This window comes from Pan troglodytes, chromosome 16, assembly GCF_028858775.2.
Source record: "Pan troglodytes isolate AG18354 chromosome 16, NHGRI_mPanTro3-v2.0_pri, whole genome shotgun sequence".
In the NCBI taxonomy this organism is placed as follows: domain Eukaryota; kingdom Metazoa; phylum Chordata; class Mammalia; order Primates; family Hominidae; genus Pan; species Pan troglodytes.
The window spans coordinates 47,221,820-47,249,083 of record NC_072414.2 but is presented as its reverse complement, the minus strand read 5'-3'; the positions used below and the strand labels follow the sequence as shown (position 1 = coordinate 47,249,083).

Below are 27,264 nucleotides of genomic sequence, written 5' to 3'. Positions count from 1 at the left end.
GATAAAGCCTTGGAAGGCAGAGTACCAAGGCAGAATAAGGTCTGAGTCAAGAGATTCTTACTTTCAAGCCAGACAAATGGCTATGAGAGATAAGAGATCTGTGCATATTCTGAAATTAAAAGATCATGGAACACATTGTAATGTCAAGTCAAGCTTTCACAATAGGAAAACATACACTATATTGCTTTTGGCCAAATTAACTCATAATTGTACATAAATTCTTGGCTGAGACTAAGATCACAAGCTGGTTCTTGTCATCCCTCTCCAGCAGGCTCGGTTTTCAAATCGCATGGTCTGTTAACACTTAAACTGATATAAGTGATAAATAACTATCCTATATACTTTTGAAATATCACCATGTAGCTTGTTATTGGTAAACTTTTGTAAGAGGCTGAAGGCATTGCTTGTAGTTTTATATTTCAGGAGTGGGGCCGTAGTTTAACTGACCATTCTGCTTTTATGTTCCTAGGTTTCGTAGCTTAACAACAGCGTTCTTCAGAGATGCTATGGGTTTTCTTCTACTTTTTGATCTGACAAATGAGCAAAGTTTCCTCAATGTCAGAAACTGGATAAGTAAGTGTTATTGTTCCCCAGTGTCCTGCTACACAGTCCCCTCTTATTTATAGAATGCCCTCTTATGCTCTACTTCTGTGACAAATTGTTTTGGAGGAGATCTTAGTGCAAATACTATTTTAAGGAGCAAGGTTTTTAGTTTAGGGACAAAGATAATTGAAATACTCTGCTTCTCCCTGGTACTGATAACTTTGATTTGTTGAGTACTTCCTGTGCTCCACGTACAAGGCAGCACTTTATGTGTGCTCTCCTCTTCAGTCTATCCCACAGAAGAGACTCTTATTCCCATTTCATAGATGAGGAAGTAGAAGCCTAGAGAAGTTAAATCTCTAAGTATCTGCTTGTCTATTGTATGCTATCAATTCTTCTATCATCTCTGGACATTAAATGGGTATTACATAGATGCAGATAGCTTTTAAAGACTTAATGGATCATACCCCTGGCTTCATGTCTTTTCTGTGCTTAGAGTCCCCTTCTAGCTTTTAGGGTTAGAGCATCTTTCAGGAGGATTCTGCCATGGAAAACTCTACAACTGCATTGGTAAAAGTGGTCACCAGTGCAATATATGTCAACCTTTATTCTGGAGAGATTTTAACCTCCTAAATGATTGGTTCATAGCCATTTAGAATTCTGCCACTTGACTGCATAACAGCTTTCAAATGTATATTTTCCCTGTTTGGTCATGTTAGTGTAACCCTAGAGAATCTATTAGGGAAGGCTGTAATATTAAATTCTTAACATCTAAATCTTTAAAACACTGATTTAAAAAGATCTGCTACTTAAACATTACTGTTTTGGGATTATGAAAGGGTAATTGGCTGTAGTTTTGATAGTAGAAAAGCTTAGATTAAAAATGAGTTTAAAAATAATTTAGTGCACTGTGGTTTTCACATACTTTGTATCTGATCCTCACAATCACCTTGGGCAAAGATTCGGGTCAGTGTTGTGTCCTTATTTCAGGAGAAGGACATTGAGCCTTAAAAAGTAATAGACTTATCCAAGGATATGAAGCTTTGGCTTTCCTTTTTAATGGCCTTTTTTTTGCCCGTTCTCAAGTCAGTTGGCCACTAAGAGTTGAAGAGCTATTAATTACTTTAAATATGAGTTCCCCAAATATAGTAATGCTTACTGGGGCTTCACTTCGCTAGATGCCTGGCTAAGTTGCCTCATTATTTCCCTTGTAGCTGAATGACAGTGGCTGTTTATGGTCTCTTACTCTCAGCCCGTGTTCATCATCCCTCCTTTGCATCACCAGAACAAGTTCTGGGGCTTTTTAAAATCAACTATTTTATAAGGATCACTAGAGAGTGCGCATAGAATCTTAGCATCAAAAAATAACGCACCTGTTTTTCATAGGTAGACACTAAAACTCTGAGACATTAGATAAATATTGCCTATCCTGGCTAACTAGTTGGATAAAGAACAAAATTATGTGAAAATATGTATACATATGTATGTATTTTGTTTTGTTTTCCTTAGAGAGTAAAAGAATCCTTATTGCTCAGTTAGGTAAAGAACACTTATACGTATTGAAGATTTTATATATTTAATAGAAAGTATTCTCCACCCCCTACCATTTAAACAAAAAGGTGTAATGTTCAGTGTCAGAAGTGGCAATATCAAATCTTAATTAGGAATAAACATTTGTTAATTATCTGTACTTTTATTTTTTTCTTCTTCCTGTCAGCCTTTTGAGTATTACAATGATCATTCATTTCTTATCTTTTTTTTTTTTTTGAGATGGAGTTTCTACTCTTGTTGCCCTTGCTGGAGTGCAATGGTGCAGTCTCGGCTCACTGCAACCTCTGCCTCCTGGGTTCAAGCAATTCTCCTGCCTCAGCCTCCCGAGTAGCTGGGATTACAGGCGCACACCAACACCCCCAGCTAATTTTTGTATTTTTGTACAGATGGGGTTTCACCCATCTCCCGGGGTTTCATCCAACTCCTGACCTCAGGTGATCCACGCGCCTCAGCCTCCCAAAGTGCTGGGATTACAGGCGTGAGCCACAGTGCCCAGCCCATTTCTTATTTTTTAATAAAAATAATAGCTTAATACACACAAATACACACTCACACACACACACAAATACATAAAAATCAGTGGTGAGTGCCAGAACACAGTGTTGCATTAAAGAAGTAGCTGACTCGTGGGCCCTGATTGGCCTGGGAGAGAAGAGCAGGTCTATATACCCTCCCCTTTCCCTTTGCTCCTTGCAGACCCCTCCCTCTCACTCAATCTCTCCATGCCCTCTTGAGAAGGGTGATAAAAGTCTAAAGTAAGCCCCACTCAGATGAGGAGACAGAACAGAGGCTGAGTCTTCTGGGCCTGGATTGAAATCTGAAAGGAATTTGGTAGTGTGGTAGTCACTGTCCTGTCTTCCTGGAGTTCAGAGGAGTAAGCAAGTCATGCCCAGAGTCACTCTTCATCCAGTGCTAGTGTGTTTCCTAAGGAAACTTTAAAGTAGCCTACATTTCTAAACTTTCTTCTGTAGAGTCACATAAGTGGTGCAAAAACCCAACAGTATATATTTTACATATTTTTACTTCTTTATTTTTTATTCCCATTATTCTCTCTGTCTGAAAAACCCTTTCCACACCTGCCCCCATTTTTTAACCAACTGGAGTTCTGCTTATTCTTTAAAACCTAGCAAAGATGGCCTCTGTGAGATTTTCTGTAACAAACTTAGTTGTGTTAGATGTTTTCCCTCCTTTTAACCCCTGCTACATTTTATACTGTGTATAGGGTCCTTATTACATCCAGTATCAGACTGTAGTTGTTTATGTAGGTGACTTTTTTCTTAGTGAAGTTTTTAAAATAACTGATTAATTTGCTTTTTAGATAAGCACAATCTTAGTAGAAAAATTAGGAAAAATGAGACAAAAAGAAGAAATCACCAATAATCACACTTCCTAGACTACCCAAAATAAATACTGTTAACCATAATTACTGGTGATACTTACATGCTCTTCTAAATGCTTTAATATATTAACTTAGTAGTTCTCAAATGTGAATGTGCATCTCAGTCACCTGGAGGACTTTTTAAAACACAGATTTCTAGCCCCATTTCCAGCATTCCTGATTCAGTAGAGCTGGAGCGGGACCTGAGACTTGCATGTCAACAAATTCTTAGGTTATGCTAAGGCTGGTGGCTCACAGTCTTTACCTGCAGAATCACTGGATTAATTCATTTTAATCCTTACCTTGACTGTATAAAGTAAGTAGTATCATTATCACCATTTACAGATGGGGAAATTGAGGCAGTCAAATAACTTCATCAGGGTCACACAGCTAGTAAATGGCAGAGCCAGGATTCATCCCTAGGTACACTGGATCCTGAGTCTGTGCTCATAGCATGACACCGGGCATGGACCTATAACACCTTATAAGGCATTAACAGAGCACAGAGCCACTCTGGAGACCAGAAAGATAATGAGGTAACCATGAAGCAAGTCTCGAAGGAAGGTTGTGGTTAAGTATTCAACGATGTGGGAACAGCATGTGTAACAACCTGGAGGAAAGAAAGGGCATGGCTTTTCATGAAATGGTACACAGTTTAGTCTCTCCTCTGTAGGTCTTATTACCCCAGTTGCCCTAGGAGGGCAAAGAACTGTTGTGAAATTCCATGCAGAGTATCAGGCCTGTGCTAATGCTCAGTAAACACCTGCCTACTTGACTTTCTCATGATAAGATATGATGAACACGACTTCATAATGAGGAACTAAAATGTCCACACTTTTCTGGTTAACCATGATGAAAAAATAAATTAGGCCATAAACTTTGAAGTATGTCTTACTGTGAACGTTTAGGCCTTAATTTTATTCTGGGGTGTGATGGGTAAGAAATGAGGTGTTATTTTCCTACTTTGAAAGATTAAACTATTTAGCTTAGTGAAGCTCTTTGGTTTGAGTCAATTGCTTTTTATAATTGTGCCTATTTGCAGGTTTTCAGGTGAAATAAATGCTGCAGAATAAGAATTATAGTCCTCTGCTTCCACTTGGCTCTGGTGACAGAATCACTTACTGTTTATTCTGGGTCTTTTCTTCTCATTGAAGCCTGTATCTTGTTTGTTTTAAATGAGTTGATTCTGCCCTAGGATAATAGAAAAATGTGAAAAACATTTTGGATAGAAATAGATTAGTTTGGAGAAAAACAATTCTTTTAGAAATGTCATTGCTATGGGGAAAAAAACACATAAAAACAGTTTTAAGATTAGCAGTAAACCCTAGGAACTCCTGCAACTTTCTTTTCAAATAGCCTTCATAAAAAAGAAAGGTGTTTTGTATGTGTTTGTGTGCATGTGTGTGCATGTGCACATGTGGGCCCTCACACTTGAGAGGTAGCACATTCTCCTATAAACTCTCCAATATCAATAAACTGGGGTATGTGCTTAAGAATGGTTTTATATTTCTGCCCCAACTATTCAGCTTTACAGATAAGATTACTGATGCTTTGAAAGCATGTCAATTCCCAATATCTATATATACATTACAGTCTTCAAAGCACTTTTGCATGTATTGTTCACTGATCATACACTTACATTATTATTTAAATATATAATAAACTTTCTTATATTAATAGGCCAGCTACAGATGCATGCATATTGTGAAAACCCAGATATAGTGCTGTGTGGAAACAAGAGTGATCTGGAGGACCAGAGAGTAGTGAAAGAGGAGGAAGCCATAGCACTCGCAGAGAAATATGGGTGAGTATTTTTGTGGAGAAGTCTAGAGAAAACATTTTCAATATAAACATTAGCAGGTGAATGGTAATGAAAAAGACAAAAGTGGACAATTAAAGCAAAACCTCAGCCATAGGCCTTGGGGCATGTTGAATGTGTCCTTTTTATACGATATGATAGTAGGATCCATTGAAAATGCATGTGGCAAGGGCTTCCTTCAGTGCTTTGGTCCCATTTTCTCAAACTCTTGGCATTTGCAGAGAGACAACTTTGAGTTGTCTCAGAGGCGCCTTAAGTATGTAAGGCCTTCTTTCCAAGATGCAAATAGGAGACTCCTGGGGTAAAGAAATCCTCCATGTTGAGCAAGGAAATTTCTTTTTTCTTTTCTTTTCTTTTCCTTTCTTTTCTTTTCTTTTTTTTTTTTTGAGACAGAGTCTCACACTGTCACCCAGGCTGGAGTGCAGTGGCACAATCTCGGCTCACTGCAACCTCCGCCTCCCGGGTTCAAGCGATTCTCCTACCTCAGCCTCCCAAGTAGCTGGGACTACAGGAGTCCACCACCATGCCCGGCTAATTTTTGTATTTTTAGTAGAGATGGGGTTTCTGGTACCATATTGGCCAGGCTGGTCTCCAACTCCTGACCTTGTGACCCACCCGCCTCAGCCTCCCAAAGTGCTGGGATTACAGGTATGAGCCACCACACCCAGCCTCAGCAAGGAAATTTCAAAGCCACTTCATGTACTATTGTAGAGAATGCTAGCATATAAGAAGGGCTTATTGGTTATTGCAGACTAGGTGCTGGTTTTGAAATTTCTATGCTGGGAGAGGAGTGTGAGATCTCCTTCGGCTTAGTCTATGGTCTTGTGGTGGAGGGTCAGCAAAATACTGTCATTCTCCTTGAGTTCTGGGAATAGGATCATAGCAGCAGCAGCAGCAGCATGAATGGGACATGAAAGAAGTGGTCAGCTGCTGCTTATTAAAGTATTAAAGTGTTAAGGGTGCCTCTAAAAGGAATTTTTACTTTACTTTCTTTCTGCCTCTCACACAATGAGAACCCATATGTAAATTCAAACCCTTAATAGCATTAAAAGAGGAAGGAAGCAAGTGGGTTGAGAAGGGAGGGGAGAGAAATAGAGATGGTGTAGATGGTGTAGGGGATGTTACCTAGTTTGTGGCTTTGGTGGTTAGCAGAATCCAAGAAGGCCAAGAGAAAACCTTTCCCTTTTTATTGTGTGATCACTGCTTTATTCTTTCTTTGGTTGATGGAGGTTCAGAAAGCTGGTAGGGTTTATACTGGGAAGGGAGGGGGAGGATAGGTTGGCCAGGTAGGAAGAAGCCAGACTCTGGAGAGGTTTGAATACCAGGTAAGGAGATTAGATTTGATCCCTGGAGGACAGGGAGTTGCTGAAAGCCTTTGAGCATGGAGGGATGTTATGTTTACATTTCCAGATCAGTCTATAGGCTATAGGTGGGGAGGGAGGAAAGACTAGAGATTGATAGATTGCAGTGGTCTGTGGGGTGGGCAGAGGCTAGCTTTGTGAAAAAGGAAAAGGAAGAATAAATCAGGAAAAACACTTAGAGTAGGGCAGGATTTTAGGTTTTTCTCAAGGCTAGCTCAGCTGAAGGATTCCCATCCACTATAGGCTTACTCTGGCAAGGACTTGCAATTGCATGTAGAGGTTTTTACCCTAGGGCAGATGGTGTTTAACCATGTTAGAAACATCCAGAGAACTTTTAACACATTCTCATGTCTGGGCTTCACCTCTGACCATCAGACATAATTGGTTTGGAGGAGTTTCTCAGGCAGGGTTCACTTGAAGAAGCATACCTATACATGAAGGGATCTGTTACAGGAATTTGAGCATATGCAATTGTGGGAGCTGGGTAAGTAGTCTCTGTAAGGTGTTGTCTTTGTGTCTGATGCTGAAGCTTGAAGGACAGGACAGTCAGACAGGAAGGGGAGAAGGATGTGAAATGGGGGATGGATGGAAAAAGTGAGAACCAGCTGGTGCCCATAATGAGGGACTAAAACCCATGTCACTTCCTGTTGCCTCTGACCTGGCTGGTGTGGGTGTCCTGCAGAAACTGGGGCCCTTTGTCACAGGGCTAACAACATCACCTGGCCCAGGTGCAGGTCTAGTTGCAGGTTTATGACAATAAGATGAGCCAGCAGATAAGCGACAATATATGAGGGCTATGAAATGGAGGTTGCTTCACTTCTTACCCCCAAAATTGCCCCCACATCTCTTTTGTGGCCCACCCTAACCAGAAAGGGCATTCTGGGAAATGTTGTTTAGCCTAGCCAAGCTGACTCATTACAAAGCCTGGGCATTGGTATCTTTTAAAATCTCCCCACGTGATCTTCATGTGCAATGGTTGAGAACCAGTGACTTAGGTGATTCTGAGGTGGAGGTTGACAGAGTCTTACCGGCCAGTCTGAAATGTCCCCCTGCTCCCCTGAGAGGCACTCATGTAACGTAGTGGAAAAGAAACAGGGAGAGAACGATTACCACAGAGAATGCTGAAGTGTTGAAGCTGTGAGGTATGTTGCAATGGGTAAGGAGGAAGTAAGTGATGAAGCAATGGAAACCATGGATCCTAGAGCATTCTTTTGAGAGTATGTCAGTAAATGCAAAGAAAAAAAAAAAAAAGAAAAAGGCAGTTAGAGGAGTTAGCTAGATCAAACAAGCACATTCAAGTATATTCTCAAGTACTGGGGGAGGGTCAGGCTTGACTTCTTGCCCCTGTGGGCTTTTTCAGCCCTTTGCTTGTTTCCTGTGCCCTCGGTCTTAGGATTCCACAGCCTGTCTGGTTTCACAGAGCCTAACCCTGCCTTCTGTCATATGGGGTATCTGAGGGATGTGGGGGACTGTCTTTGACCTGTGCCCAGGTCACGATGGTTATGGAGTATTTCATAGAGAGGAGCTCAATCTATAGTTTTTGAATTGGGTTAAAATGAGAAAAGAGGATTTAGCAGATAATGATTGAAACCCTTGAAGAAAGGAAAGGGCTAGAAGCAGAGTCCCTTAGGATACAGAAAGCATAACATGTAGTTTGGTAGGCTGTTTGGCACTTTTAGAGGAAAATATGATGGAACAATTTGGTTCACATGCCTTTCACAAATATGGCATATAACTTTAATGATTATTTTCACAGATGTTTTGTTTCATTCTTAGAACATTTACACTGGTTACACATGCACTAAAGGACTATATTGTTTAGTTTATCCATGTGCTAACAGTCAGAAAACAGGATAAAGTTTATGGCATATCTTCATATAATTTGTATGTTGTTTGATAAATTTACATTTTTTGTTACTATTATGCTGTCTTCTATTCTCAATTCATAAAAACAGATCACTGGGGCCAGGTGTGGTGGCTCATACCTGCAATGCCAGCACTTTGGGAGGCCAAGGCAGGTGGATCACCGGAGGTCAGGAGTTCTAGACCAGCCTGGCCAACATGGTGAAACCCCATCTCTACTAAAAATACAAAAAATTAGCCAGGTGTGGTGGTGGGCACCTGTAATTCCAGCTACTCGGGAGATTGAGGCAGGAGAATCGCTTGAACCCTGGTGAGGCAGAGGTTGCAGTGAGCCAAGATCGCACCATTGCACTCCAGCCTGGGCAACAAGAGCAAAACTCTGTCTCAAAACAAAACAAACAAACAAACAAAAATAAACAAAAAAACCCCAGATCATTGGTTTACAATTGGTTCTCTGGAATAGACATATCAAAGAATCAAACACCATGTCTCAGAAGAACTTTGTAAGCCTAATAAAGAACACTACAGTGCGAAAATGGAATGTTAATCTGTGTGTGCTGGGACAAGTAAATTTGAGAATGAGGACTTCATACAACAGACAAAAATGTAAAGGGCAAATTGTATGCATGATAATGAATATCAGAAAAAAAATTTGTAGTGGCCTAAGAGTCTACCGCTAATTTTCCATGTTTTTTTTTGTTGTTGTTTGTTTGTTTTTGCTGTGAAACTTGGTTAAATTGTAATAGGAAGCTCTTAGGTCACTTCCTAACAAATCAAAGTGATCTCTGTGGTAAACCAATTGAATTTTCCTGGAACAAATGCAACATAATGGTTTCCAATGTATTATATTGAGTGATATTGTCAATGAAGTTGGAGAAGAGAACAAAACAGAAAGTTGTTCAAATTTGCACTCCTGCCAGCCAAGTGATTACAGTTCACATGGTTACTGAAACACTTTAAAAAGATAGCTACGAAGTCAGTGACAAATAGAAGAGAAAGCAAAATGAAATATTGGCAACATTCCTCTTTTGGAAGACACTATTAGATCTCAAGCTTCAGTGTGCATCAGAATCAATCACCTGAACACTGGGTCCCGCAGTTTCTGATTCAGTAGGTCTGGGTTGGAGCCCACAAATGTATACTGATGATCAGTTTCCAGATGTTGCTGCTGCTGGTTCAGGACAACACTTTGAGTTCCTATCAAAGACGCATGCTAGCAGACATTTTGCTTGACAGGTGAGCATGCTAGCAGATATTTTCTTTGGACAAAGTCATTCTTGTACAGGATATGAACCAGTTGTCTACTTGTGCCATGCATGAGTGAGTGAAATATGCTCAATGACTTCTCATTGGAAAATCCATGCTAAAGGGAGGAAGATTTTTTTCTCACCCAGTTAATTACATCACCTATGATATAGGCTTGGAAGGGACCTTGGCATTGGTAGTGAGGGAGCACCAACCACAAGTGAGCAGACAAGGGCTTCACTCTGTGACTAAATATGGTTGCATTGAAATGTCTGTCCATACTTTATTTACAGAGGATAGTTGGTGGTCATAATAAGCCTTTGTTCTTGATTCAGAGTTGAGGAAAATAGAGAAAAATGTGAATATGATCTAAAGCTGGGCATGGTGGCTTATGCCTGTAATCCCAGCACTTTGGGAGGTTGAGGTGGGTGGATCACCTGAGCTCAGAAGTTCGAGACCAGCCTGGCCAACATGGTGAAACCCCGTCTCTACAAAAATATAAAAATTAGCTGGGTATGATGGTGGGTGCCTGTAATCCCAGCTACTTGGGAGGCTGAGGCAGAAGAATTGCTTGAACCCAGGAGGCAGAGGTTGCAGTGAGCCAAGATCACACCATTGCACTCCAGCCTGAGCAAAAGAGCGAGGCTCCGCCTCTAAAAAAAAAAAAAAAAAAAAAGAATGTGAACTAAGAATGACAACTGAATGTACAGATTTTGTGTACTGTCAAAGAAATGGGCAGCAAATTTAAGATGATGTTCTCCTTGCTGAAGGCTGCTGGTTATTGCTGAGGAAGATGCTCAAGAATTCTGGAATGAAAGAGGAATTAAAAATATTTATTTACAACATTAGTAATATCAGTATGGATCATATTGGATCATTTCAGGGATTTCAAGTAGCTTAATTCAACAGCATGCTCACTGTTTTCTCTAGTTTGAACTAGATGAAATGCGGTACAAATAGCTTGATCTCTAATAGTTTAGTTTTTTACAAACATGATTACATCTTTTCTTGATTTGAGAAATAACTTAGCGATGTAGCATTGGGCATGTTTGAAAAGTACACAAATAAGTCATAATCAAACATACAAGACTGATTCGCAGAGCTCCATTTAACTCAGCAGAGGATCGGGATTTCATTTGCCGCAATATCCCAGGTTCAAACAGTCAGCACACCAGCCATTTCCTGGAAATGTTGTTCAATTAGCATCCAACAGACTATGAAAAGTAGTGTGAAACTCACTTCTCACTTTAGTGAGACGTTTGTTCATAATTTCTAGATCTACATGTGATCCAAATATCTATAGCCATTTGACAGAACCACCAAACATACTTGCTGTTATTCCTGGCAACCTCTAACTGAGATTTAGGATCTTCTAGTTCTGTGAGAATAAATAATGGAAAAGAAATCAGGATGCTGACCTACGCCACAAGCAAGATCTTGGTGAAAAACTGCAAATGTTTATGCCCCTCTCATTGATTTGAATCTGTTTACTTAAATTTTTTATTTTAAAATTTGTGATTAATCTATTTTTGGAAATGCATTATAATTAATGGTCTGCATGTACTCCAAATGGCCTGTAAGTGGCCACTTACAGACTAATAATACGATGAGCAGTGCTGAATTTTTTCATCTTTGACAATACGGCTCCATGGTGGTGCTACATTAGCACCACCATGTGGAGAAAAGGAACAATAGCACTCTTTCTATGGTTAAAATGGGAACAATACATCCTCTTGAATTTTTTTTTTTTTTTTTTTTTTTTTTTTGAGATGGAGTCTAGCTCTGTCACCCAGCTGGAGTGCAGTGACACGATCTTGGCTCACTGTAACCTCTGCCTCCCAGATTCAAGCGATTCTCCTGCCTCAGCCTCCCAAGTAGCTGGGGCTACAGGTGTGCACCACTGTGCCCAGCTAATTTTTATATATTTTTTTAGTAAAGACGAGGTTTCACCATGTTGGCCAGGTTGATCCTGAACTTTTGGCCTCAAATGATGCACAAGTCTCGGCCTCCCAAAGTGCTGGGATTACAGGTGAGCCACCGCCTCCGGCCTGGAACATCATTTTCTTATGGAAAGAAAGTCTTAATTCAGGGTCTTTTCTATGGCTCTCATCTAGTTTGCTAGATGAGATTACAGCCCAATTACTGGCACAGAGCTGAGAGTGGAGTGAACTCTATTCACTTATTCCTGTAGAAATGAAAATCTTACTGCCTCAAATTGCTCAGAAAACTCTGAGTGATTAGTCTAAGGATTTTTAAAGTTGTTAACCTGACTCCTGGTCCCATGACCTAGAGGTTTACAAATGGCAAGAAAATATACTTTTAATTGAAAGAAGTTTGTTACTTGAATTTGGAGTTACAAATCTAAACTATGTCTTGTTAATATTGTGTGTCTTTTAGCATGAGTAACTTGAAAAGTTAGAGCTCTTATACCTTGAAATTATACCAATTAAATATTTGCTTAAGTTAATAAACATTGGACAGTAGCTCACAGCTCTGCTAGAAGCATCATTTATACCTCAGTATTAATCAGTAGAGTAAGATCCATTGTCTTCCAGCATTTCATGAAGATTGCTTGGAAAGTGAGGAGTTTAATGAGTAGTAAGGGAGGCAAATGCTTTGGGGGCACAAAGCACTTTGGCCAGGACAGGTCTGAGTGCAGCATCTCTGATGTAGGGAGGCATGGTCCCAGGTACCAGAATTAGAGCAGTATTGTAGATTTTATAGATCAGCTACATTGTGGATTAAACCAATGTTCATGGGTTAGTTTGCAAATTTATTTTTATTTTTTATTCTTTTTTTTTCACACAACACACAGATTGAGAATTTAATGTTTACCATGTTGCTAGTGACATTGCTTTTTTGGGATGATGTATTCTGAGTTTTTATTTTTCTTATCTGAGACAGAGTCTCCCTCTGTTGCTCAGGCTGGAGTGCAGTAGCACCATCTCGGCTCACTGCAACCTCTGCCTCCTGGGTTCAAGAGATCCTCCCGTCTCAGCCTCCCTAGTAGCTGGGACTACAGGCACGTGCCACCATGCCCAGCTAATTTTTGTGTTTTTAGTAGAGACGGGGTTTCACCATGTTGGCCAGGCTGATCTTGAACTCCTGACCTCAACTCCGACCCTGCCTTGGCCTCTCAAAGTGCTGGGATTACAGGTGTGAGCCACGGTGCCTGGCTGTGTTCTGAGTTTTAAATAACATCATTACAAATAAGCTTTTATCACCTAACCCAATTCTGTGTTGGAAATAAGAAACATTTATTGTTTGTACATGTGTCATGTTCTGATCTAAGTGCTTTAAATATTAACTCATTTAATCCTTACAAGAAGATACTGATGTTATTTGGTATTACAGATGAAGCAGCGGAGGCACAGAGGTTAAACTTTTGTCAGAATCACAGTTGGTAAGATGTACTACTAGGATTTGAAGCCAGGCAGCATGACTCCAGAGGTTATGACTTTTTTTTTTTTTTTTTTTTTTTTTTGAGACGGCGTCTCCCTTTGTTGCCCAGGCTGGAGTGCCGTAGCACGATCTCGGCTCACTGCAACCTCCGCGTCCCAGGTTAAAGTGATTCTCCTGCCTCAGCCTCCTGAGTAGCTGGGATTATAGGCGCCTGCCACCACGCCTGGCTAATTTTTGTATTTTTAGTAGAGACGGGGTTTCTGGTCTTGAACTCCTGACCTCGGGTGATCCACCCATCTCAGCCTCCCAAAGTGCTGGGATTACAGGCGTGAGCTACCGCGCCCGGCCTGAGGTTATGACACTTAACCATTGGTCCATGTTGTTGATAACTTCCATGCACAGGTTTTATAGTTTTCAAAGTACTTTCACTATGTTTTCTCATTTATTCCTCAAAAATGATGGTGAAGTAATTTTCAGGAGCTGTGGAGGAAAATTAAGGAATCAAATGAGGCTGGAGACTCTGGAGTTGGAAAGATATTTGTAACTGATTTTGAGAGAATTTTTAAAATGAAGTATACATTATTGTGATTTAGCATTTTAAAAAAGCTTACTGTTCAACTACTTTTTAAGAAATTTCCAATTTATTCTGTTGTGGGAGATCTGAGTTTTTCAACTGCTTTTTCATGTAATGTATTTCTCAAAGGTGATAGAATGGTCAAGCCCTCTCCTTAAGTATAAGAAATGTTCTGTGGACATTAACTGATTTTTAATGGATATAATTGAGAAAGATCATAATGAAGAAAATGTAACAATTTACATTTTGAAAAATCTCATTCTAAAATTCTATTCTTGTAACAATGGCATCACAAGCTATCCCCAGGATTTTAGCTCAATAATATTATAGATTCTTGATAAATAAACACATATTGACTCCAGTCACAAGGATTGCCTCTTCAAGTTGTTAATCAAATATTACATGTGACTAGTGAGGGACAGAGATGCATTATCTTCATTTTGTGTGCAAGGTGATAGATGGAGGAAAAAAGATTGACAGTAACTAAGAGGCAAGCAGGAGGTTTAAAAACTGCGAAGACCATGTCATTTTTCCCAACAAACTTTTTTCTGATTAAGATATTTTAGAGTCAGCAAATAAAAGGATGATAGAATATGAGCATGGTGGAGTTAGGGGAGCAACTCTGCCTTGCAGAACTCACAGGTGGGTGGATAAACACTCAAATGAGGTGATAGTTTCTCAACCAGTTTTTGTTGTTGTTGTTGTTGTTTTGAGACGGAGTCTCGCTCTGTCGCCCGGGCTGGAGTGCAGTGGCGTGATCTTGGCTCACAGCAAGCTCCACCTCCCGGGTTCATGCCATTCTCCTGCCTCAGCCTCCTGAGTAGCTGGGACTACAGGCGTCCGCCACCATGCCTGGCTAATTTTTTTTATTTTTAGTAGAGACGGGGTTTCACCATGTTAGCCAGGATGGTCTCTATCTCCCGACCTTATGATCCGCCCACCTTGGCCTCCCAAAGTGCTGGGATTACAGGCATGAGCCATCGCGCCCAGCCTCAACCAGTTTTTAATAGCTGTGCTAAAACAGAGAATTGCAGAGATTCAGTTGCAAGGCCTTATCACCTCCTGGAGGAAGTTATCAAATAATAAGACAGCATTACTGAGGAATCATACTGGAAAAATAGCCTTATGTCCCTACACATATATCCTCTAAATCAGTGGTCCCCAACCTTTTTGGCACTGGGAACTGGTTTCATGGAAGACAATCTTTCCATGGACCAGTGGAGGTGGGGGTGGTTTTGGAATGATTCAAACATATTACATTTATTGTGCACTTTATTTCTATTATCATTACATTGCAATATATAATGAAATAATTATACGGCTCACCATAATGTAGAATCAGTGGGAGCCCTGAGCTTGTTTTCCTGCAACTGGACAGTCCCATCTGGGGGTGATAGGAGACAGTGACAGATCATCAGGCATTAGATTCTCATAGGAGAGTGCAACCTAGATCCCTCACATGGGCAGTTCACAATATGGCTTGTGCTCCTATGAGAATCTAATGATGCTGCTAATCTGACAGGAGACAGAGCTCAGGTGGTAATGTGAGTGATGGGGAGCAGCTGTAAATACAGATGAAACTTCGCTTGCTCGCTGGCCCCCTGCTTACCTCCTGCTGTGTGGCCTGGTTGCTAACAGGCCATGGATTGGTACCAGTCTGTGGCCTGGGGATTGGGAACCCTTGATCTAAATATGCTTCTTAGTAACATCAGAAGTGAAAGAGTTCTGAAAAGATCTGTAAAAGCATTAACAAGTTAAAAAAGAAAACTTTACCAAGCTCTCATATAGAAGCTGTTACTAGCCAAGAAAGAATAAAAGAGTAAGGTAAATTGTAATCAGAATAACTGATGTAGTTGTTAACATGCTATGAGAATACAGAAAAACAAAAACATTCTTCAAGAACAGTAATCGTGGAGGACTTTAAAGTTCTAATAAATTTAAGAAATACTTTACTGAATTCAATTGCAGGACTCCCTGAGATAATAAAATAACTTTGCTTTGTTGTTTTGATATCTAAGAACATTTTGGTTAGATTCCTCACAAGTGGTGGCAATGAAGTCAACAGTTGAAGGAAATACAATGTTATCACGACTTTCATGGCTTTATTGAAAAGCAAGGTGAATTTGTCACTTGATTAATCCTGTTGCAAAGACCATCTCAAATGTATAAAGGATGACTTCGACAAGAAGACTGATTTCTCAAGATTATGTGAAAAACAGCTATACAGTTTTGAAGCAATGCTTTGTGAGTTATTTAAAAATTACACCTGTACCACAGGTCTTTGGATAACAAAACAAATGTACACTTAAGATTTGATGGGCTGGGTGCGGTGGCTCACCTGTAATCCCAGCACTTTGGGAGGCTGAGGCGGGTGGATCACGAGGTCAGGAGATCGAGACCATCCTGGCTAACATGGTGAAACACCGTCTGTACTAAAAATACAAAAAATTAAACAGGCGTGGTGGCAGCCGCCTGTAATCCCAGCTACTTGGGAGGCTGAGGCAGGAGAATGGCGTGAGCCTGGGAGGCGGAGCTTGCAGTGAGCCAGGATGGCGCCACTGCACTCCAGGCTGGGCAACAGAGTGAGACTCTGTCTCAAAAAAAAAAAAAAAAAGATTTGTTGCTCTTGAGCAACTTCATGCTGTAAAATTCAGAATGTCTTCAAGTGTATGGTCCAGAAATATAGTCTGGAGTTGGTAAGTGGCAAAGCCTTTGATAAACATGGCCAGTGACCTCTGAATACTCCCCAAAGCCAGCGTTTTCTTCTTGTACAGTGCATAAGATTTATTTATTTTGAAAATCCTCATACTAGTTTGGAACCAGTAGAACCTATGGTTAAACTGGCTGCATTGGAATTAGCTGTGGACCCAAATCCTAACTCTGCTAATTTCTAGCATTGTGAATTGGGCAAGTTCCTTTCATCTTTCTCAGCCTTAGTTTAATCATTTGTGAAATGGGAATATTGTGTACCTGAATACAGTAGTGGTTATATTTAGTGAATCATGTATGTAAGACACATAGTATTGGGTAGCTCAAGAAATAATTTTAGTTATTTTTTCCTTCAATTTTAAATGACTCATATATATCAGCTAGTTTCAATTCAGGCAAACCAGAACACTCTGAAGAGCATATACAAGAAATCCCTGAAGCAAAAAAGGGGGAAAAGCTAAAAAAAAAAAATAATAAGTTATAGTCCAGGAAACTCATTTAATAAAATAGCATGTTGCAAAATTTGAATTCACCCAGTTTTTTTCTTCTAGTTAGTAGTTTTGGAAATCAGTATTCTTTGAACTAAACACTGAGAAGACATTTCCTATTTTGTTTTACAAGACATAGTATAGTATATGAGGACCTGTATAGGAAAACAGGAAGAGCCTGCTTGCTTCTCTGTCATTTATTAGCTGAATAACATTGATCAGACCGCTTAACTTTTCTGGGCCTTCTTGCCACAGGCCTGCTTTAAGAGTTTTTTTCTAACCTAAAGATTACACCAAAAAACATTTAGAACTGATCAACAAATTCAGTAAAGTTTTAGGATACAAAATCAACATACAAAAATCATTAGCATTTATATACACCAACAGGGAACAATCTGAAAAAGAAATCAAGAAAGCAATCTCATTTACAATAGCTACAAAGAATGTAAAATACCTAGAAATCAATTTAACCAAAGAAGTGAAGCATCTATACAAGGAAAACTATAAAACACAGATGAGAGAAATTGAAGAGGACACCAAAAATGGAAAAATATTCCATACTTTTGGACTCGAAAAATTAATATTGTTAAAATGATAACACTTCCCAAAGCAATTTACTGACTCAATGCAATCCTTATCAAAATACCAATAATATTCTTCACAAATATCGAAAAAAATCCTAAAATTTATATGGAACCACAAAAGACCCTCAATAACTGACAAAATCCTGAAGAAAAAAGCCCAAAGCTGGAGACCTCACACTGACTTCAAAGTTTACTACAAAGCTATAGGAACCAAATCAGCATGGTACTGGCATAAAACAGACACATAGACCAATGGAACAGAACAGAGAGCCCAGATATAAATCCATGCATTTACAGACAACTCATCTTGGACAAAAGTACCAAGAACAGAGGGGAAAGGACATTCTCTTCAATAAATGATGCTGGGAAAACTACATAGCCACATGCAGAACAATGTAACTAGACCCCTATCTCTCACCATATATAAAAATCAACTCAAAATGAATTAAAACTTAAGTGTCGGACTTGAAACTATGAAACTACTAGAAGAAAACATTTGGGAAACACTCCAGGTCATTCGTCTGGACAAAAACTTTTTGTGTAAGACCACAAAACACAGGCAACCAACACAAGAATAGAAATATGGGATTTATATCAAGCTAAAAAGCTTCTACACAGCAAAGGAAACAACAAAATGAAGAGATAACCCATAGAATGGGATAAAATATTTGCAAACTACCCATCTGATCAGGGATTAATAACGAGAATATATAAGGGGCTCAAATAACTCAATAGCAAAAACAAATAATCTGTTTTAAAAATAGGCAAAAGATCTGAATAGACATTTCTCAAAAGATCTGCAAATGGCAAACAGGTGTATGAAAAAATGCTCAATATCACTACTCAGAGAAAGGCAAATCAAAACTGCAATGAGATAACATCTCATCCAGTTAACATGACTTTTATCCAAAATATAGGCAGTAATTCCCCCCCGCCTCAAAAAAAAAAAAAAAAACCACACACCTAAATACAGGCAATAGTGGATGCTGGTGAGGATGCAGAGAAAGGTGAACCCGTACATTGTTGGTGGGAAAGTAAATTAGCATAAGCACTGTGGAGAAAAGTATGGATGTTCTTAAAAAAAAAAAAATAGAACTACCATATGATCCAGCAACTCCACTAATATATATGTGTATATATACATACTTACACATATATGTGTGTATACATACACACGTGTGTGTGTATACATATACATATACATGTGTGTATGTATACACACACATACATATACATGTGTGTATGTATACACACACATACATATACATGTGTGTATGTATACACACACATACATATACGTGTGTATGTATACACACACATACATATACGTGTGTATGTATACATATACATACACATACATATATATGTGTGTATGTATATATACACACATATATGTGTGTACATATATATGTGTGTGTATGTATATATACACACATATATGTGTGTACATATATATGCATGTGTATGTATACATACACATATATACACTATATATACATATGTGTATATATGTATATGTACATATATGCGTATATATGTACATGTACACATATATGCATATATATGTACATGTACACACATACACATATATATGCGTATATATGTACATGTACACACACATGCGTATATATGTACATGTACACACACATATATGCGTATATATGTACATGTACACACATACACACATATATGCATATATATGTACATGTACACACATACACACATATATGCGTATATATGTACATGTACACACACATATATGCGTATATATGTACATGTACACATACACATATATATGCGTATATATGTACATGTACACACATACACATATATATGCGTATATATGTACATGTACACACATACACATATATATGCGTATATATGTACATGTACACACATATATGCGTATATATGTACATGTACACACATACGCACATATATGCGTATGTGTGTACATGTACATACATATATGTATATATACGTGTATATACACATATGTGTATATACACGTATATATACACATATGTGTATATGTGTATATATGTATATAAACACACATGTGTACACACATATATGTGTATATATACACACACGTGTGTATATATGTATACATACACGTGTGTATATGTATACGTACACATGTGTGTATATGTATATGTACACGCGTGTGTATATGTGTATACGTACACGCGTGTGTATGTGTATACGTACACACGCGTGTGTATGTGTATACGTACACACGCGTGTATATGTGTATACGTACACGTGTGTATATGTGTATACGTACACGTATGTGTGTATATATGTATATGTACACACATATATATGTGTATATATATTAGTGGAAGTTTTCTTAAAAGTTTTATGTAAGTTTTCTTAGGAGAGAGAGATATATATATCCCAAAAGATATATAGAGATGTATATCAGATATATCAAAAGGGTATTTGCTCTCTGTACTCCCATGTTTATTGCAGCACTATCCACCAGAGCTAAGATATGCAATCAATCTACCCATCAATGGATGAATGGATAAATAAAATATGGTTTATATATACAATGGAATGTTATTCCACCATAAAAAGAATGAAATCCCATCATTTGCAGCAGCTTGGATGGAACTGGAGATCATTATGTTACGTGAAATAGCCAAACACAGAAAGACGAATGTTGCATGTTCTTACTCATATGTGGGAGCTACAAAGGTGGATCTCATGAAGATAGAGAGTAGACTGGAGAATACCAGAGGCCAGGAAGGGTAGGAGGGAGTGGAGGATGAAGAGAGATTGATTAATAGGTACAAACATATGGTTTGATAGAAGAAATAAGATGTAGTGTTAGAAGGATCAGTAGGGTGACTATAGTTTACAACAATCTATTGTATATCTTGAAATAGCTAGGAGGCAAAAATTCCAATCGTTCTGGTATAAAGAAAAGACAAATATTTAAGATTATGGGAATCCCAAGTATACTTATCTTTACACATTATATCAGTGTATTAAATGATCATATTTACTCTGAAACTATATTATGCATAAATAAAAAATAAAATTTTCTTACAGATACAATTGAAGTCCCTTTTAAAATTCCTTGCTGATTCCATTCTCCTTCCTACCTCCTCAGAGGGAACCACACTATGTCTACTTCCTATAGCAGATGTTGTTGGTTGCCTAGACAATATTCATGCCTTTATTTATAGAATCTCAATTTTCTTTAGCTATCTACTCTGCTTCTAGAGGACATGCTACTTAAGAGAGGCAGGTGCCAGCCACCAGCCCAGGAAGACTGATTGGTTTAAGCCAGTGATGATGGTGTACCATTCCTCTTGCCAGAGTTTGGTTTAGGCATTGGCATGTGATACAGTTTTGACCAATGAGACATGAGGGAAAGTCTTCCAGGGACTTGTGGGAAAGATTTCCTCTCCTGAGGGAGGCACACAGAGGAAGAGTCCTTTCTTCCTTGGAACTTTGGTGTGTTGAGATGTGATGCCTGGAATGTTTTAACTTCTGGGGTCATGAAGGGAGTCAGATTGTGGAGAAAGCTGACATGTGGAGGATGGCAGAACAGAAGGATGAGATGAATCTAGGCTCTTTGTTTCTACCATTTGGCAACCGAATTAACACTGGAAACTCTCTAGTTCTGTGTTCATTATGCATTACAATAAATTCCTACTTGTGATCCATGCCACTTTGAGCCACAATTTTCGGTTACTTTTAGCTAAAAGCAGTCAAAATTATATATTTCTAGTCCAAGAAGTTGTACTTTTACTACATAGATGTTTTTATAATGATGTGTAATTGTGTTCTTCACACAAATGATCTTGTATCATACAAGTTGGTTTTTTAATTCAATGTTTAATTTTTGCCATGTTGATACAGTTTAAGCATTGCATAATTCATTGTATAAAAATATCACTATTCATGCGCTTATTGATGGACGTTTAGGTAAATTTTTTCCTTATTACAAATAGTTCTGCAATATCTATTCCATTAGACGATGCCACGTGTACATATGTGAGAGCTTCTCTAGGGCTGCACTATCCAGTATGATAGCCACTGGTCACATGTAGCTATTTAAGTTAAAATTAAAAGTTCAGGTTTTTTGGCCAGGTGTGGTGGCTCATGCCTGTTATCCCAGCAGTTTGGGAGTGGAGGCAGACAGATCACTTGAGGTCAGGAGTTTGAGACCACCCTGGCCAACATGATAAAATTAGCTGGGAGTGGTGGCCTGTTCCTGTAGTCCCAGCTACTTGGGAGGCTGAGGGACGAGAATCGCTTGAACTTGGGAGGCAGAGGTTGCAATGAGCCAATATCACACCATTACACTCCAGCCTGAGCAACAAAGTGAGACTCCATCTCTAAAAAACAAACCAAAACCAAAACAAAAACAAAAAAGTCGCGTTTTTGGTTGCATTAGCCACATTTTAAGTGCTCAATAGCTACATGTGGCTAGTAGTTATTGTATTGGATGATATACATATGGAAAGTTCCTGTCACTGTGGGAAGTTCTATTGGATAGTGCTGCTCCAGCACAGGGTTTCTGAATATTTTTCATAGGATGGCACCTGCAGAAAATGATATTTGTACAGCTCACTGGGATAAATAGATAAGCCTGCTCAAGTTTGGAGGAGACTGGTTCAGGGACTCTGGCTGCCCTAAGACCTTCTCAGTTGCCCTAAGGACTGAGGGATTGCTGATGTCTCATGTATCCCTGTAACTCACTTCCTGCCCATCAACATGCCTTGGCTCTGCTTTAGATGTATACCCAGGAGTGCTGTTGCTGGGTCATAGTGCATGCATGTTTCAATTTTACCAGATATTACCGTCTTATTTTCCAAAGTAGTTATAACAGTTTATACTTACATAAGCAGTAAATGCAAGTTCCTATTTTCTTCTCCTTGGCAATACTTGATATTGGGAGATTTCTATATTTTTGCCAATCTGATGGGTGTGAGTTAATCTACCATTATTTTAACTTGCATTTCCCTTATTTTGGGTGAGGTTGAACATTTTTTCATAAATGTAATTTCTTAGAATTTCCCATGCATATCCTTAGTCTGTTTTGTATTATCTTGTTTATTACTTTAATTCATTTGAGGAATTATTTTTTCGGATGCTAACCCGTTTGCAAGTTATATGAAATGCCATGCATTTTGGCCTGTCGCTCATCTTTTAACTTTGCTTATGATATATGTTGTGGCACCAAAGTTTTAAACTTTAACATTGTCAAGATTATCAAACTTGTTCTCTGTGGTTTGAGCTTTTATAGCTATATTAAGAAATCCTTTCTTATTCCAATGTCAAAAAGATAAGTCTGTTATATTTTCTTCTAAAACTTTTAAAGTTTTACTTTTCACTTAGAGGAATTTAAATGGCTTTCATACCAAGAATCAAGTTTTAAATTCTTAAAACTAGGCCGGGTGCAGCAGCTCACACCTGTAGTCCCAGCACTTTGGAGGCCAAGGCGGGTGGGTAGCTTGAGCTCAGGAGTTCGAAACCAGCCTGGGCAACATGGTAAAACCCTGTCTCTACAAAAAAATACAATAATTAGCCAGGTGTGATGGTGTGTGCCTGTGGTCCCAGCTACTTGGAAAGTTGAGGTAGGAGGATCGATGCCTGGGAAGTCACCTGGGAACTGAGATCGTGCCACTGCACTCCAGCCTGGGTGATAGAGACTCTGTCTCAAAACAAAAAACCCTCCAAAAACTTAAACGAAAGAAGATTTAATTCTGTCTCTGTCTTCCAGAATCCCCTACTTATATCTTTTTATAAATTTTTTACAGTAAATCAATATGTATTGCCAAAATATATATTGAATAAATCTGGTCCTTTAAAAAAATGAAAATTGATTTTTTTTGAGACAGTCTAACTCTATTGCCCAGGCTGGAGTGCTGTGGCACAATATTGGCTCACTGCAACCTCTGCCTCCCGGGTTCAAGTGATTCTTGAGCCTCAGCCTCCCCAGTAGCTGGGATTACAGGTGTATGCCACCATTCCTGGCTAATTTTTGTATTTTTTGTAGAGATGGGGTTTCCGCATGTTGGCCAGGCTGGTCTTGAACTCCTGACCTCAGGTGATCTGCCCACCTGAGCCTCCCAGAGTGCTGGGAGGTGTGAGCCACTGCGCCCAGCCGAAAATTGATATTTTGAAGAGTCTAAAATTTCCAGTTTTGCATATCTACTGGAAATGCAGTGTATTTTATTGTCTTTTTCACTTTTTAATGTACTCTGGGGTGGTAAAATGTTTGTCATCTTGTATATTTGTATTCTATCGATTCTCTAATTTGAATTATCAAGAGCAAAGGTCACTGTCCTTTCCCTCCACATGTTGTTACCTCAGTTGTCTCTGTCTTCCAGAATCCCCTACTTTGAAACTAGTGCTGCCAATGGGACAAACATAAGCCAAGCAATTGAGATGCTTCTGGACCTGATAATGAAGCGAATGGAACGGTGTGTGGACAAGTCCTGGATTCCTGAAGGAGTGGTGCGATCAAATGGTCATGCCTCTACGGATCAGTTAAGTGAAGAAAAGGAGAAAGGGGCATGTGGCTGTTGAGAAGTCAAGTAAGCGACATAGTAGTTCAGGTGGCCCATGCCTGGGATCTTCTCTATGATTGATACATGGCACAGTGAGAGATTAATGGGCATTGTGTACAAATTGCTTCTCACCATCCCCATTAGACCTACGAATAAAGCATCCGGTTCTAAAATTAATTTGTTGCAGCTTTGTAAATATTTCTTTAAGATTCAGCCTGAGAGTTAGGAGAAATATTTCAGAGCCAGAAGTGCCTTATAAAACCTTAGCCTATTATAGTAGATCATTCAAGGATTCAGAATTTTGCAGTCACAGAAGAGTGTATTTATTATGTAGAATGAATGAGGGTACTGTCACCTGCCTTAATGTAGGTAGGCCCAGAGTCTTACATTTAAGATCTTACATGCAGTTATAAAACCGCCACAGTCTTCAATCCAGATTTAAAGACTCATGCCATAGGTGACATTCTAAAATACCATTAAAGCCACTTAAATGTTAAATAAGAGAATATACATGCACATCAGCTCAATGTCTTTGAGTATTAATTTTATGTAAGCATTCTATTTAACATGAATATAGGACAAATCATGGCTATATCTATAGACCTTGGATAAACTGGATTGACCAATTATACACTCACAGTGACTTTTTTGTTGGTGGGAAGGGGATTGGGGTGGGGCAGGCTGGCTTAATGTAATATGAGCAACCAAAGTGGGACTTCTGTCTCCCCGCTATATTCCCATTGCTCTGAATGGTTGATTGAAGGGTCAGGGAACTAGATTTTATGGCTTTAGTTCACTGTGATTGTACATTTATACTTGGCCTATGTGCTGGCCGCACCTGAACATAGCTGGTGCTTATGCCGAGTTATTTGTGATGAGTAAATATTTAGTTTCTTTTTCTTCATATTTATAATGTTGATCTGGCATCCTCAGGCTGCAGCTTTATTAGCTTATAAATTACTCATCTCTGTCTTTACCAGCAGGCTCTGTATTGTTGATATTTGCAACTTGTTTTGCTTTTCCATTGGTGGAATTGAAATAATTAGTCTTTAATTACATAAGATGCCTGTTTGCTATTTGGTGGAAGATAGATGTTCATATTGAAGCAGTCACATTTGTATTGTAGTTCAATAAAAGAAAAATGAAGTATTCTATAGCCTATATTTTTCATAGAGCTCACGAGCATTTACTGTACTTGCTGGGTCTTGCCAAGATCATTTATTCCGCTGCATTGCCAAAGTGTCTTCATACCAAATTAAAGGTGGTTTTAATATATGTTTCATGGAAGTTGTTTATAAAATTCAAAGGTATTTCATTTAGGTGAAAAGTCTTATTTATTAAAGTGGTTTGAATAAAGTAGATCAAAACTTCCAGAGATCTTAATGGCTATTTAGGAAGAAATATCACTCACCATAATTTAAATAAAGAATAAAAATACATGTATTTTGTGGTGGCAAATGTTTGGTAGAACTGTAATTAGAAAAATACAAGTATATTTGGGTGATGGTTACACTAGAAGCCCAGACTTTACGACTACACAATATATTCATGTATCTAAACTGTACTTGTACCCCCTAAATTTATTTTTAAAAAAGGAAAAATATAAGTATCATGAAAAAACCTATTTTTTTCCCACTGTCCTTCCACTACTCCCATAACAAACATAGCCATGGTTGGTAAAATTTTACATATTTCTATCCTTGAAATGAAGGCTTCTTTTAAATTCCAAAGAAGTCACGGAGGCCTGTGCATTTGAATTGTATATGCTAGTGAGGAAAAGATTTAGACATTTCAAGAGCAGGGTTGCCAGGCGCGGTGGCTCACACCTGTAATCCCAGCACTTTGGGAGGCCGAGGAGGGCGGATCATGAGGTCAGGAGATCGAGACCATCCTGGCTAACACGGTGAAACCCCATCTCTACTAAAAAAAAAAAAAAAATGGGCTGGGCGTGGTGGTGGGCACCTGTAGTCCCAGCTACTCAGGAGGCTGAGGCAGGAGAATGGTGTGAACCTGGGAGGTGGAGCTTGCAGTGAGCCGAGATCGCGCCACTGCACTCCAGCCTGGGTGACAGAGGAGACTCTGTCTCAAAAAAAAAAAAAAAAAAGAGCAGGGTCATAATCACACTGCAGTGCCTTATATAGTTGCCATAAGACTTCAGTGCAGTACAACATAATCTTACAGCTACATATAAGGGCATATTCTATATGGTGTATTTGTGTTAGAATAACACATTAAATGTCTTTAAACATAGAAATAAGAATGTTTGCATGTTTCAGTTTTCAAGAACCAAATGAGTAATTAGCTATAGATTCCACTGGCCTTAAACATACAATTAAGTGTATACATGATATAGTGCACACACAAAAGCCACCTTTAATTATTGAAATAACCTGTATTCTTTTTGGAAATCATTTAAGTTTGGTATTGAAGTACTATATTTTTTGTGCATCAGTGTATTTTTCTATTTACAAGCCTATGTAAAAGTGAAGTGTATCTTCAGTGAACCATGTGCCAATTAAGCTGTAATAAAAAAGTGGTCTAGTCTGTCAAATTTGTGTGTGAATGTAACTGTATTTATTATCACAAAGTTTCATACCAGAGGTTGTAATGCCAAAGGAAATGAAATTCAGGGATACGCGTTCCATTAGGTGCTCACTGAGGGGCCAGCCAAGACAACATATTCTGGAAAAGTAATTAAAAATGTTATCAGGTTGGGCGCAGTGGCTCACGCCTGTAATCCCAGCACTTTGGGAGGCCGAGGCAGGCAGATCACCTGAGGTCGAGAGTTTGAGACCAGCCTGACAAACATGGAGAAACCCCATCTCTACTAAAAATACAAAATTAGCTGGGCGTGGTGGCGCATGACTGTAATCCCAGCTACTTGGGAGGCTGAGGCAGGAGAATCGCTTGAACCCAGGAGGCGGAGGTTGCACTCCAGCCTGGGCAACAAGAGCAAAACTCTGTCTCAAAAAAAAAAAAAAGTTATCAAACATGTATTGAGCACCTATATTTGGGAAGTGTTGTAGTAGACAATCTCAGATAAACAAAACAAGGATGATTAAGGCCTGAACTAAGATCAGGCAGGGCTGAGAGATGATGCAAGAGACGCTGGGGCGGGTACAGTCATGGATTGGATGAGGAGGGTATATGTGGAGAGATGGCTTCTCTGACCTTCTGACCTTATTTCTTACCACTGTCCAACTCACTCTTCTCA

General features: G+C 39.0%; 1 protein-coding gene across 22 annotated transcripts in view; it reads left to right on the top strand.

The window, feature by feature from the left end:
• Nucleotides 1–26,601, top strand: part of RAB27A (RAB27A, member RAS oncogene family) — an 87,900-nt gene extending 61,299 nt beyond the window's left edge. For all 22 annotated transcript variants that reach the window (XM_001170998.6, XM_009429166.5, XM_063794956.1 and 19 more), the window contains 3 exons: nt 470–573; nt 5,153–5,276; nt 23,871–26,601. In XM_001170998.6, the coding sequence (XP_001170998.2) occupies nt 470–573; nt 5,153–5,276; nt 23,871–24,069 (427 nt within the window). In that variant the 3' untranslated portion in view covers nt 24,070–26,601. The remainder of the gene's footprint in view (nt 1–469; nt 574–5,152; nt 5,277–23,870) is intronic.
• The last annotated feature ends 663 nt before the right edge of the window (nt 26,602–27,264 follow it).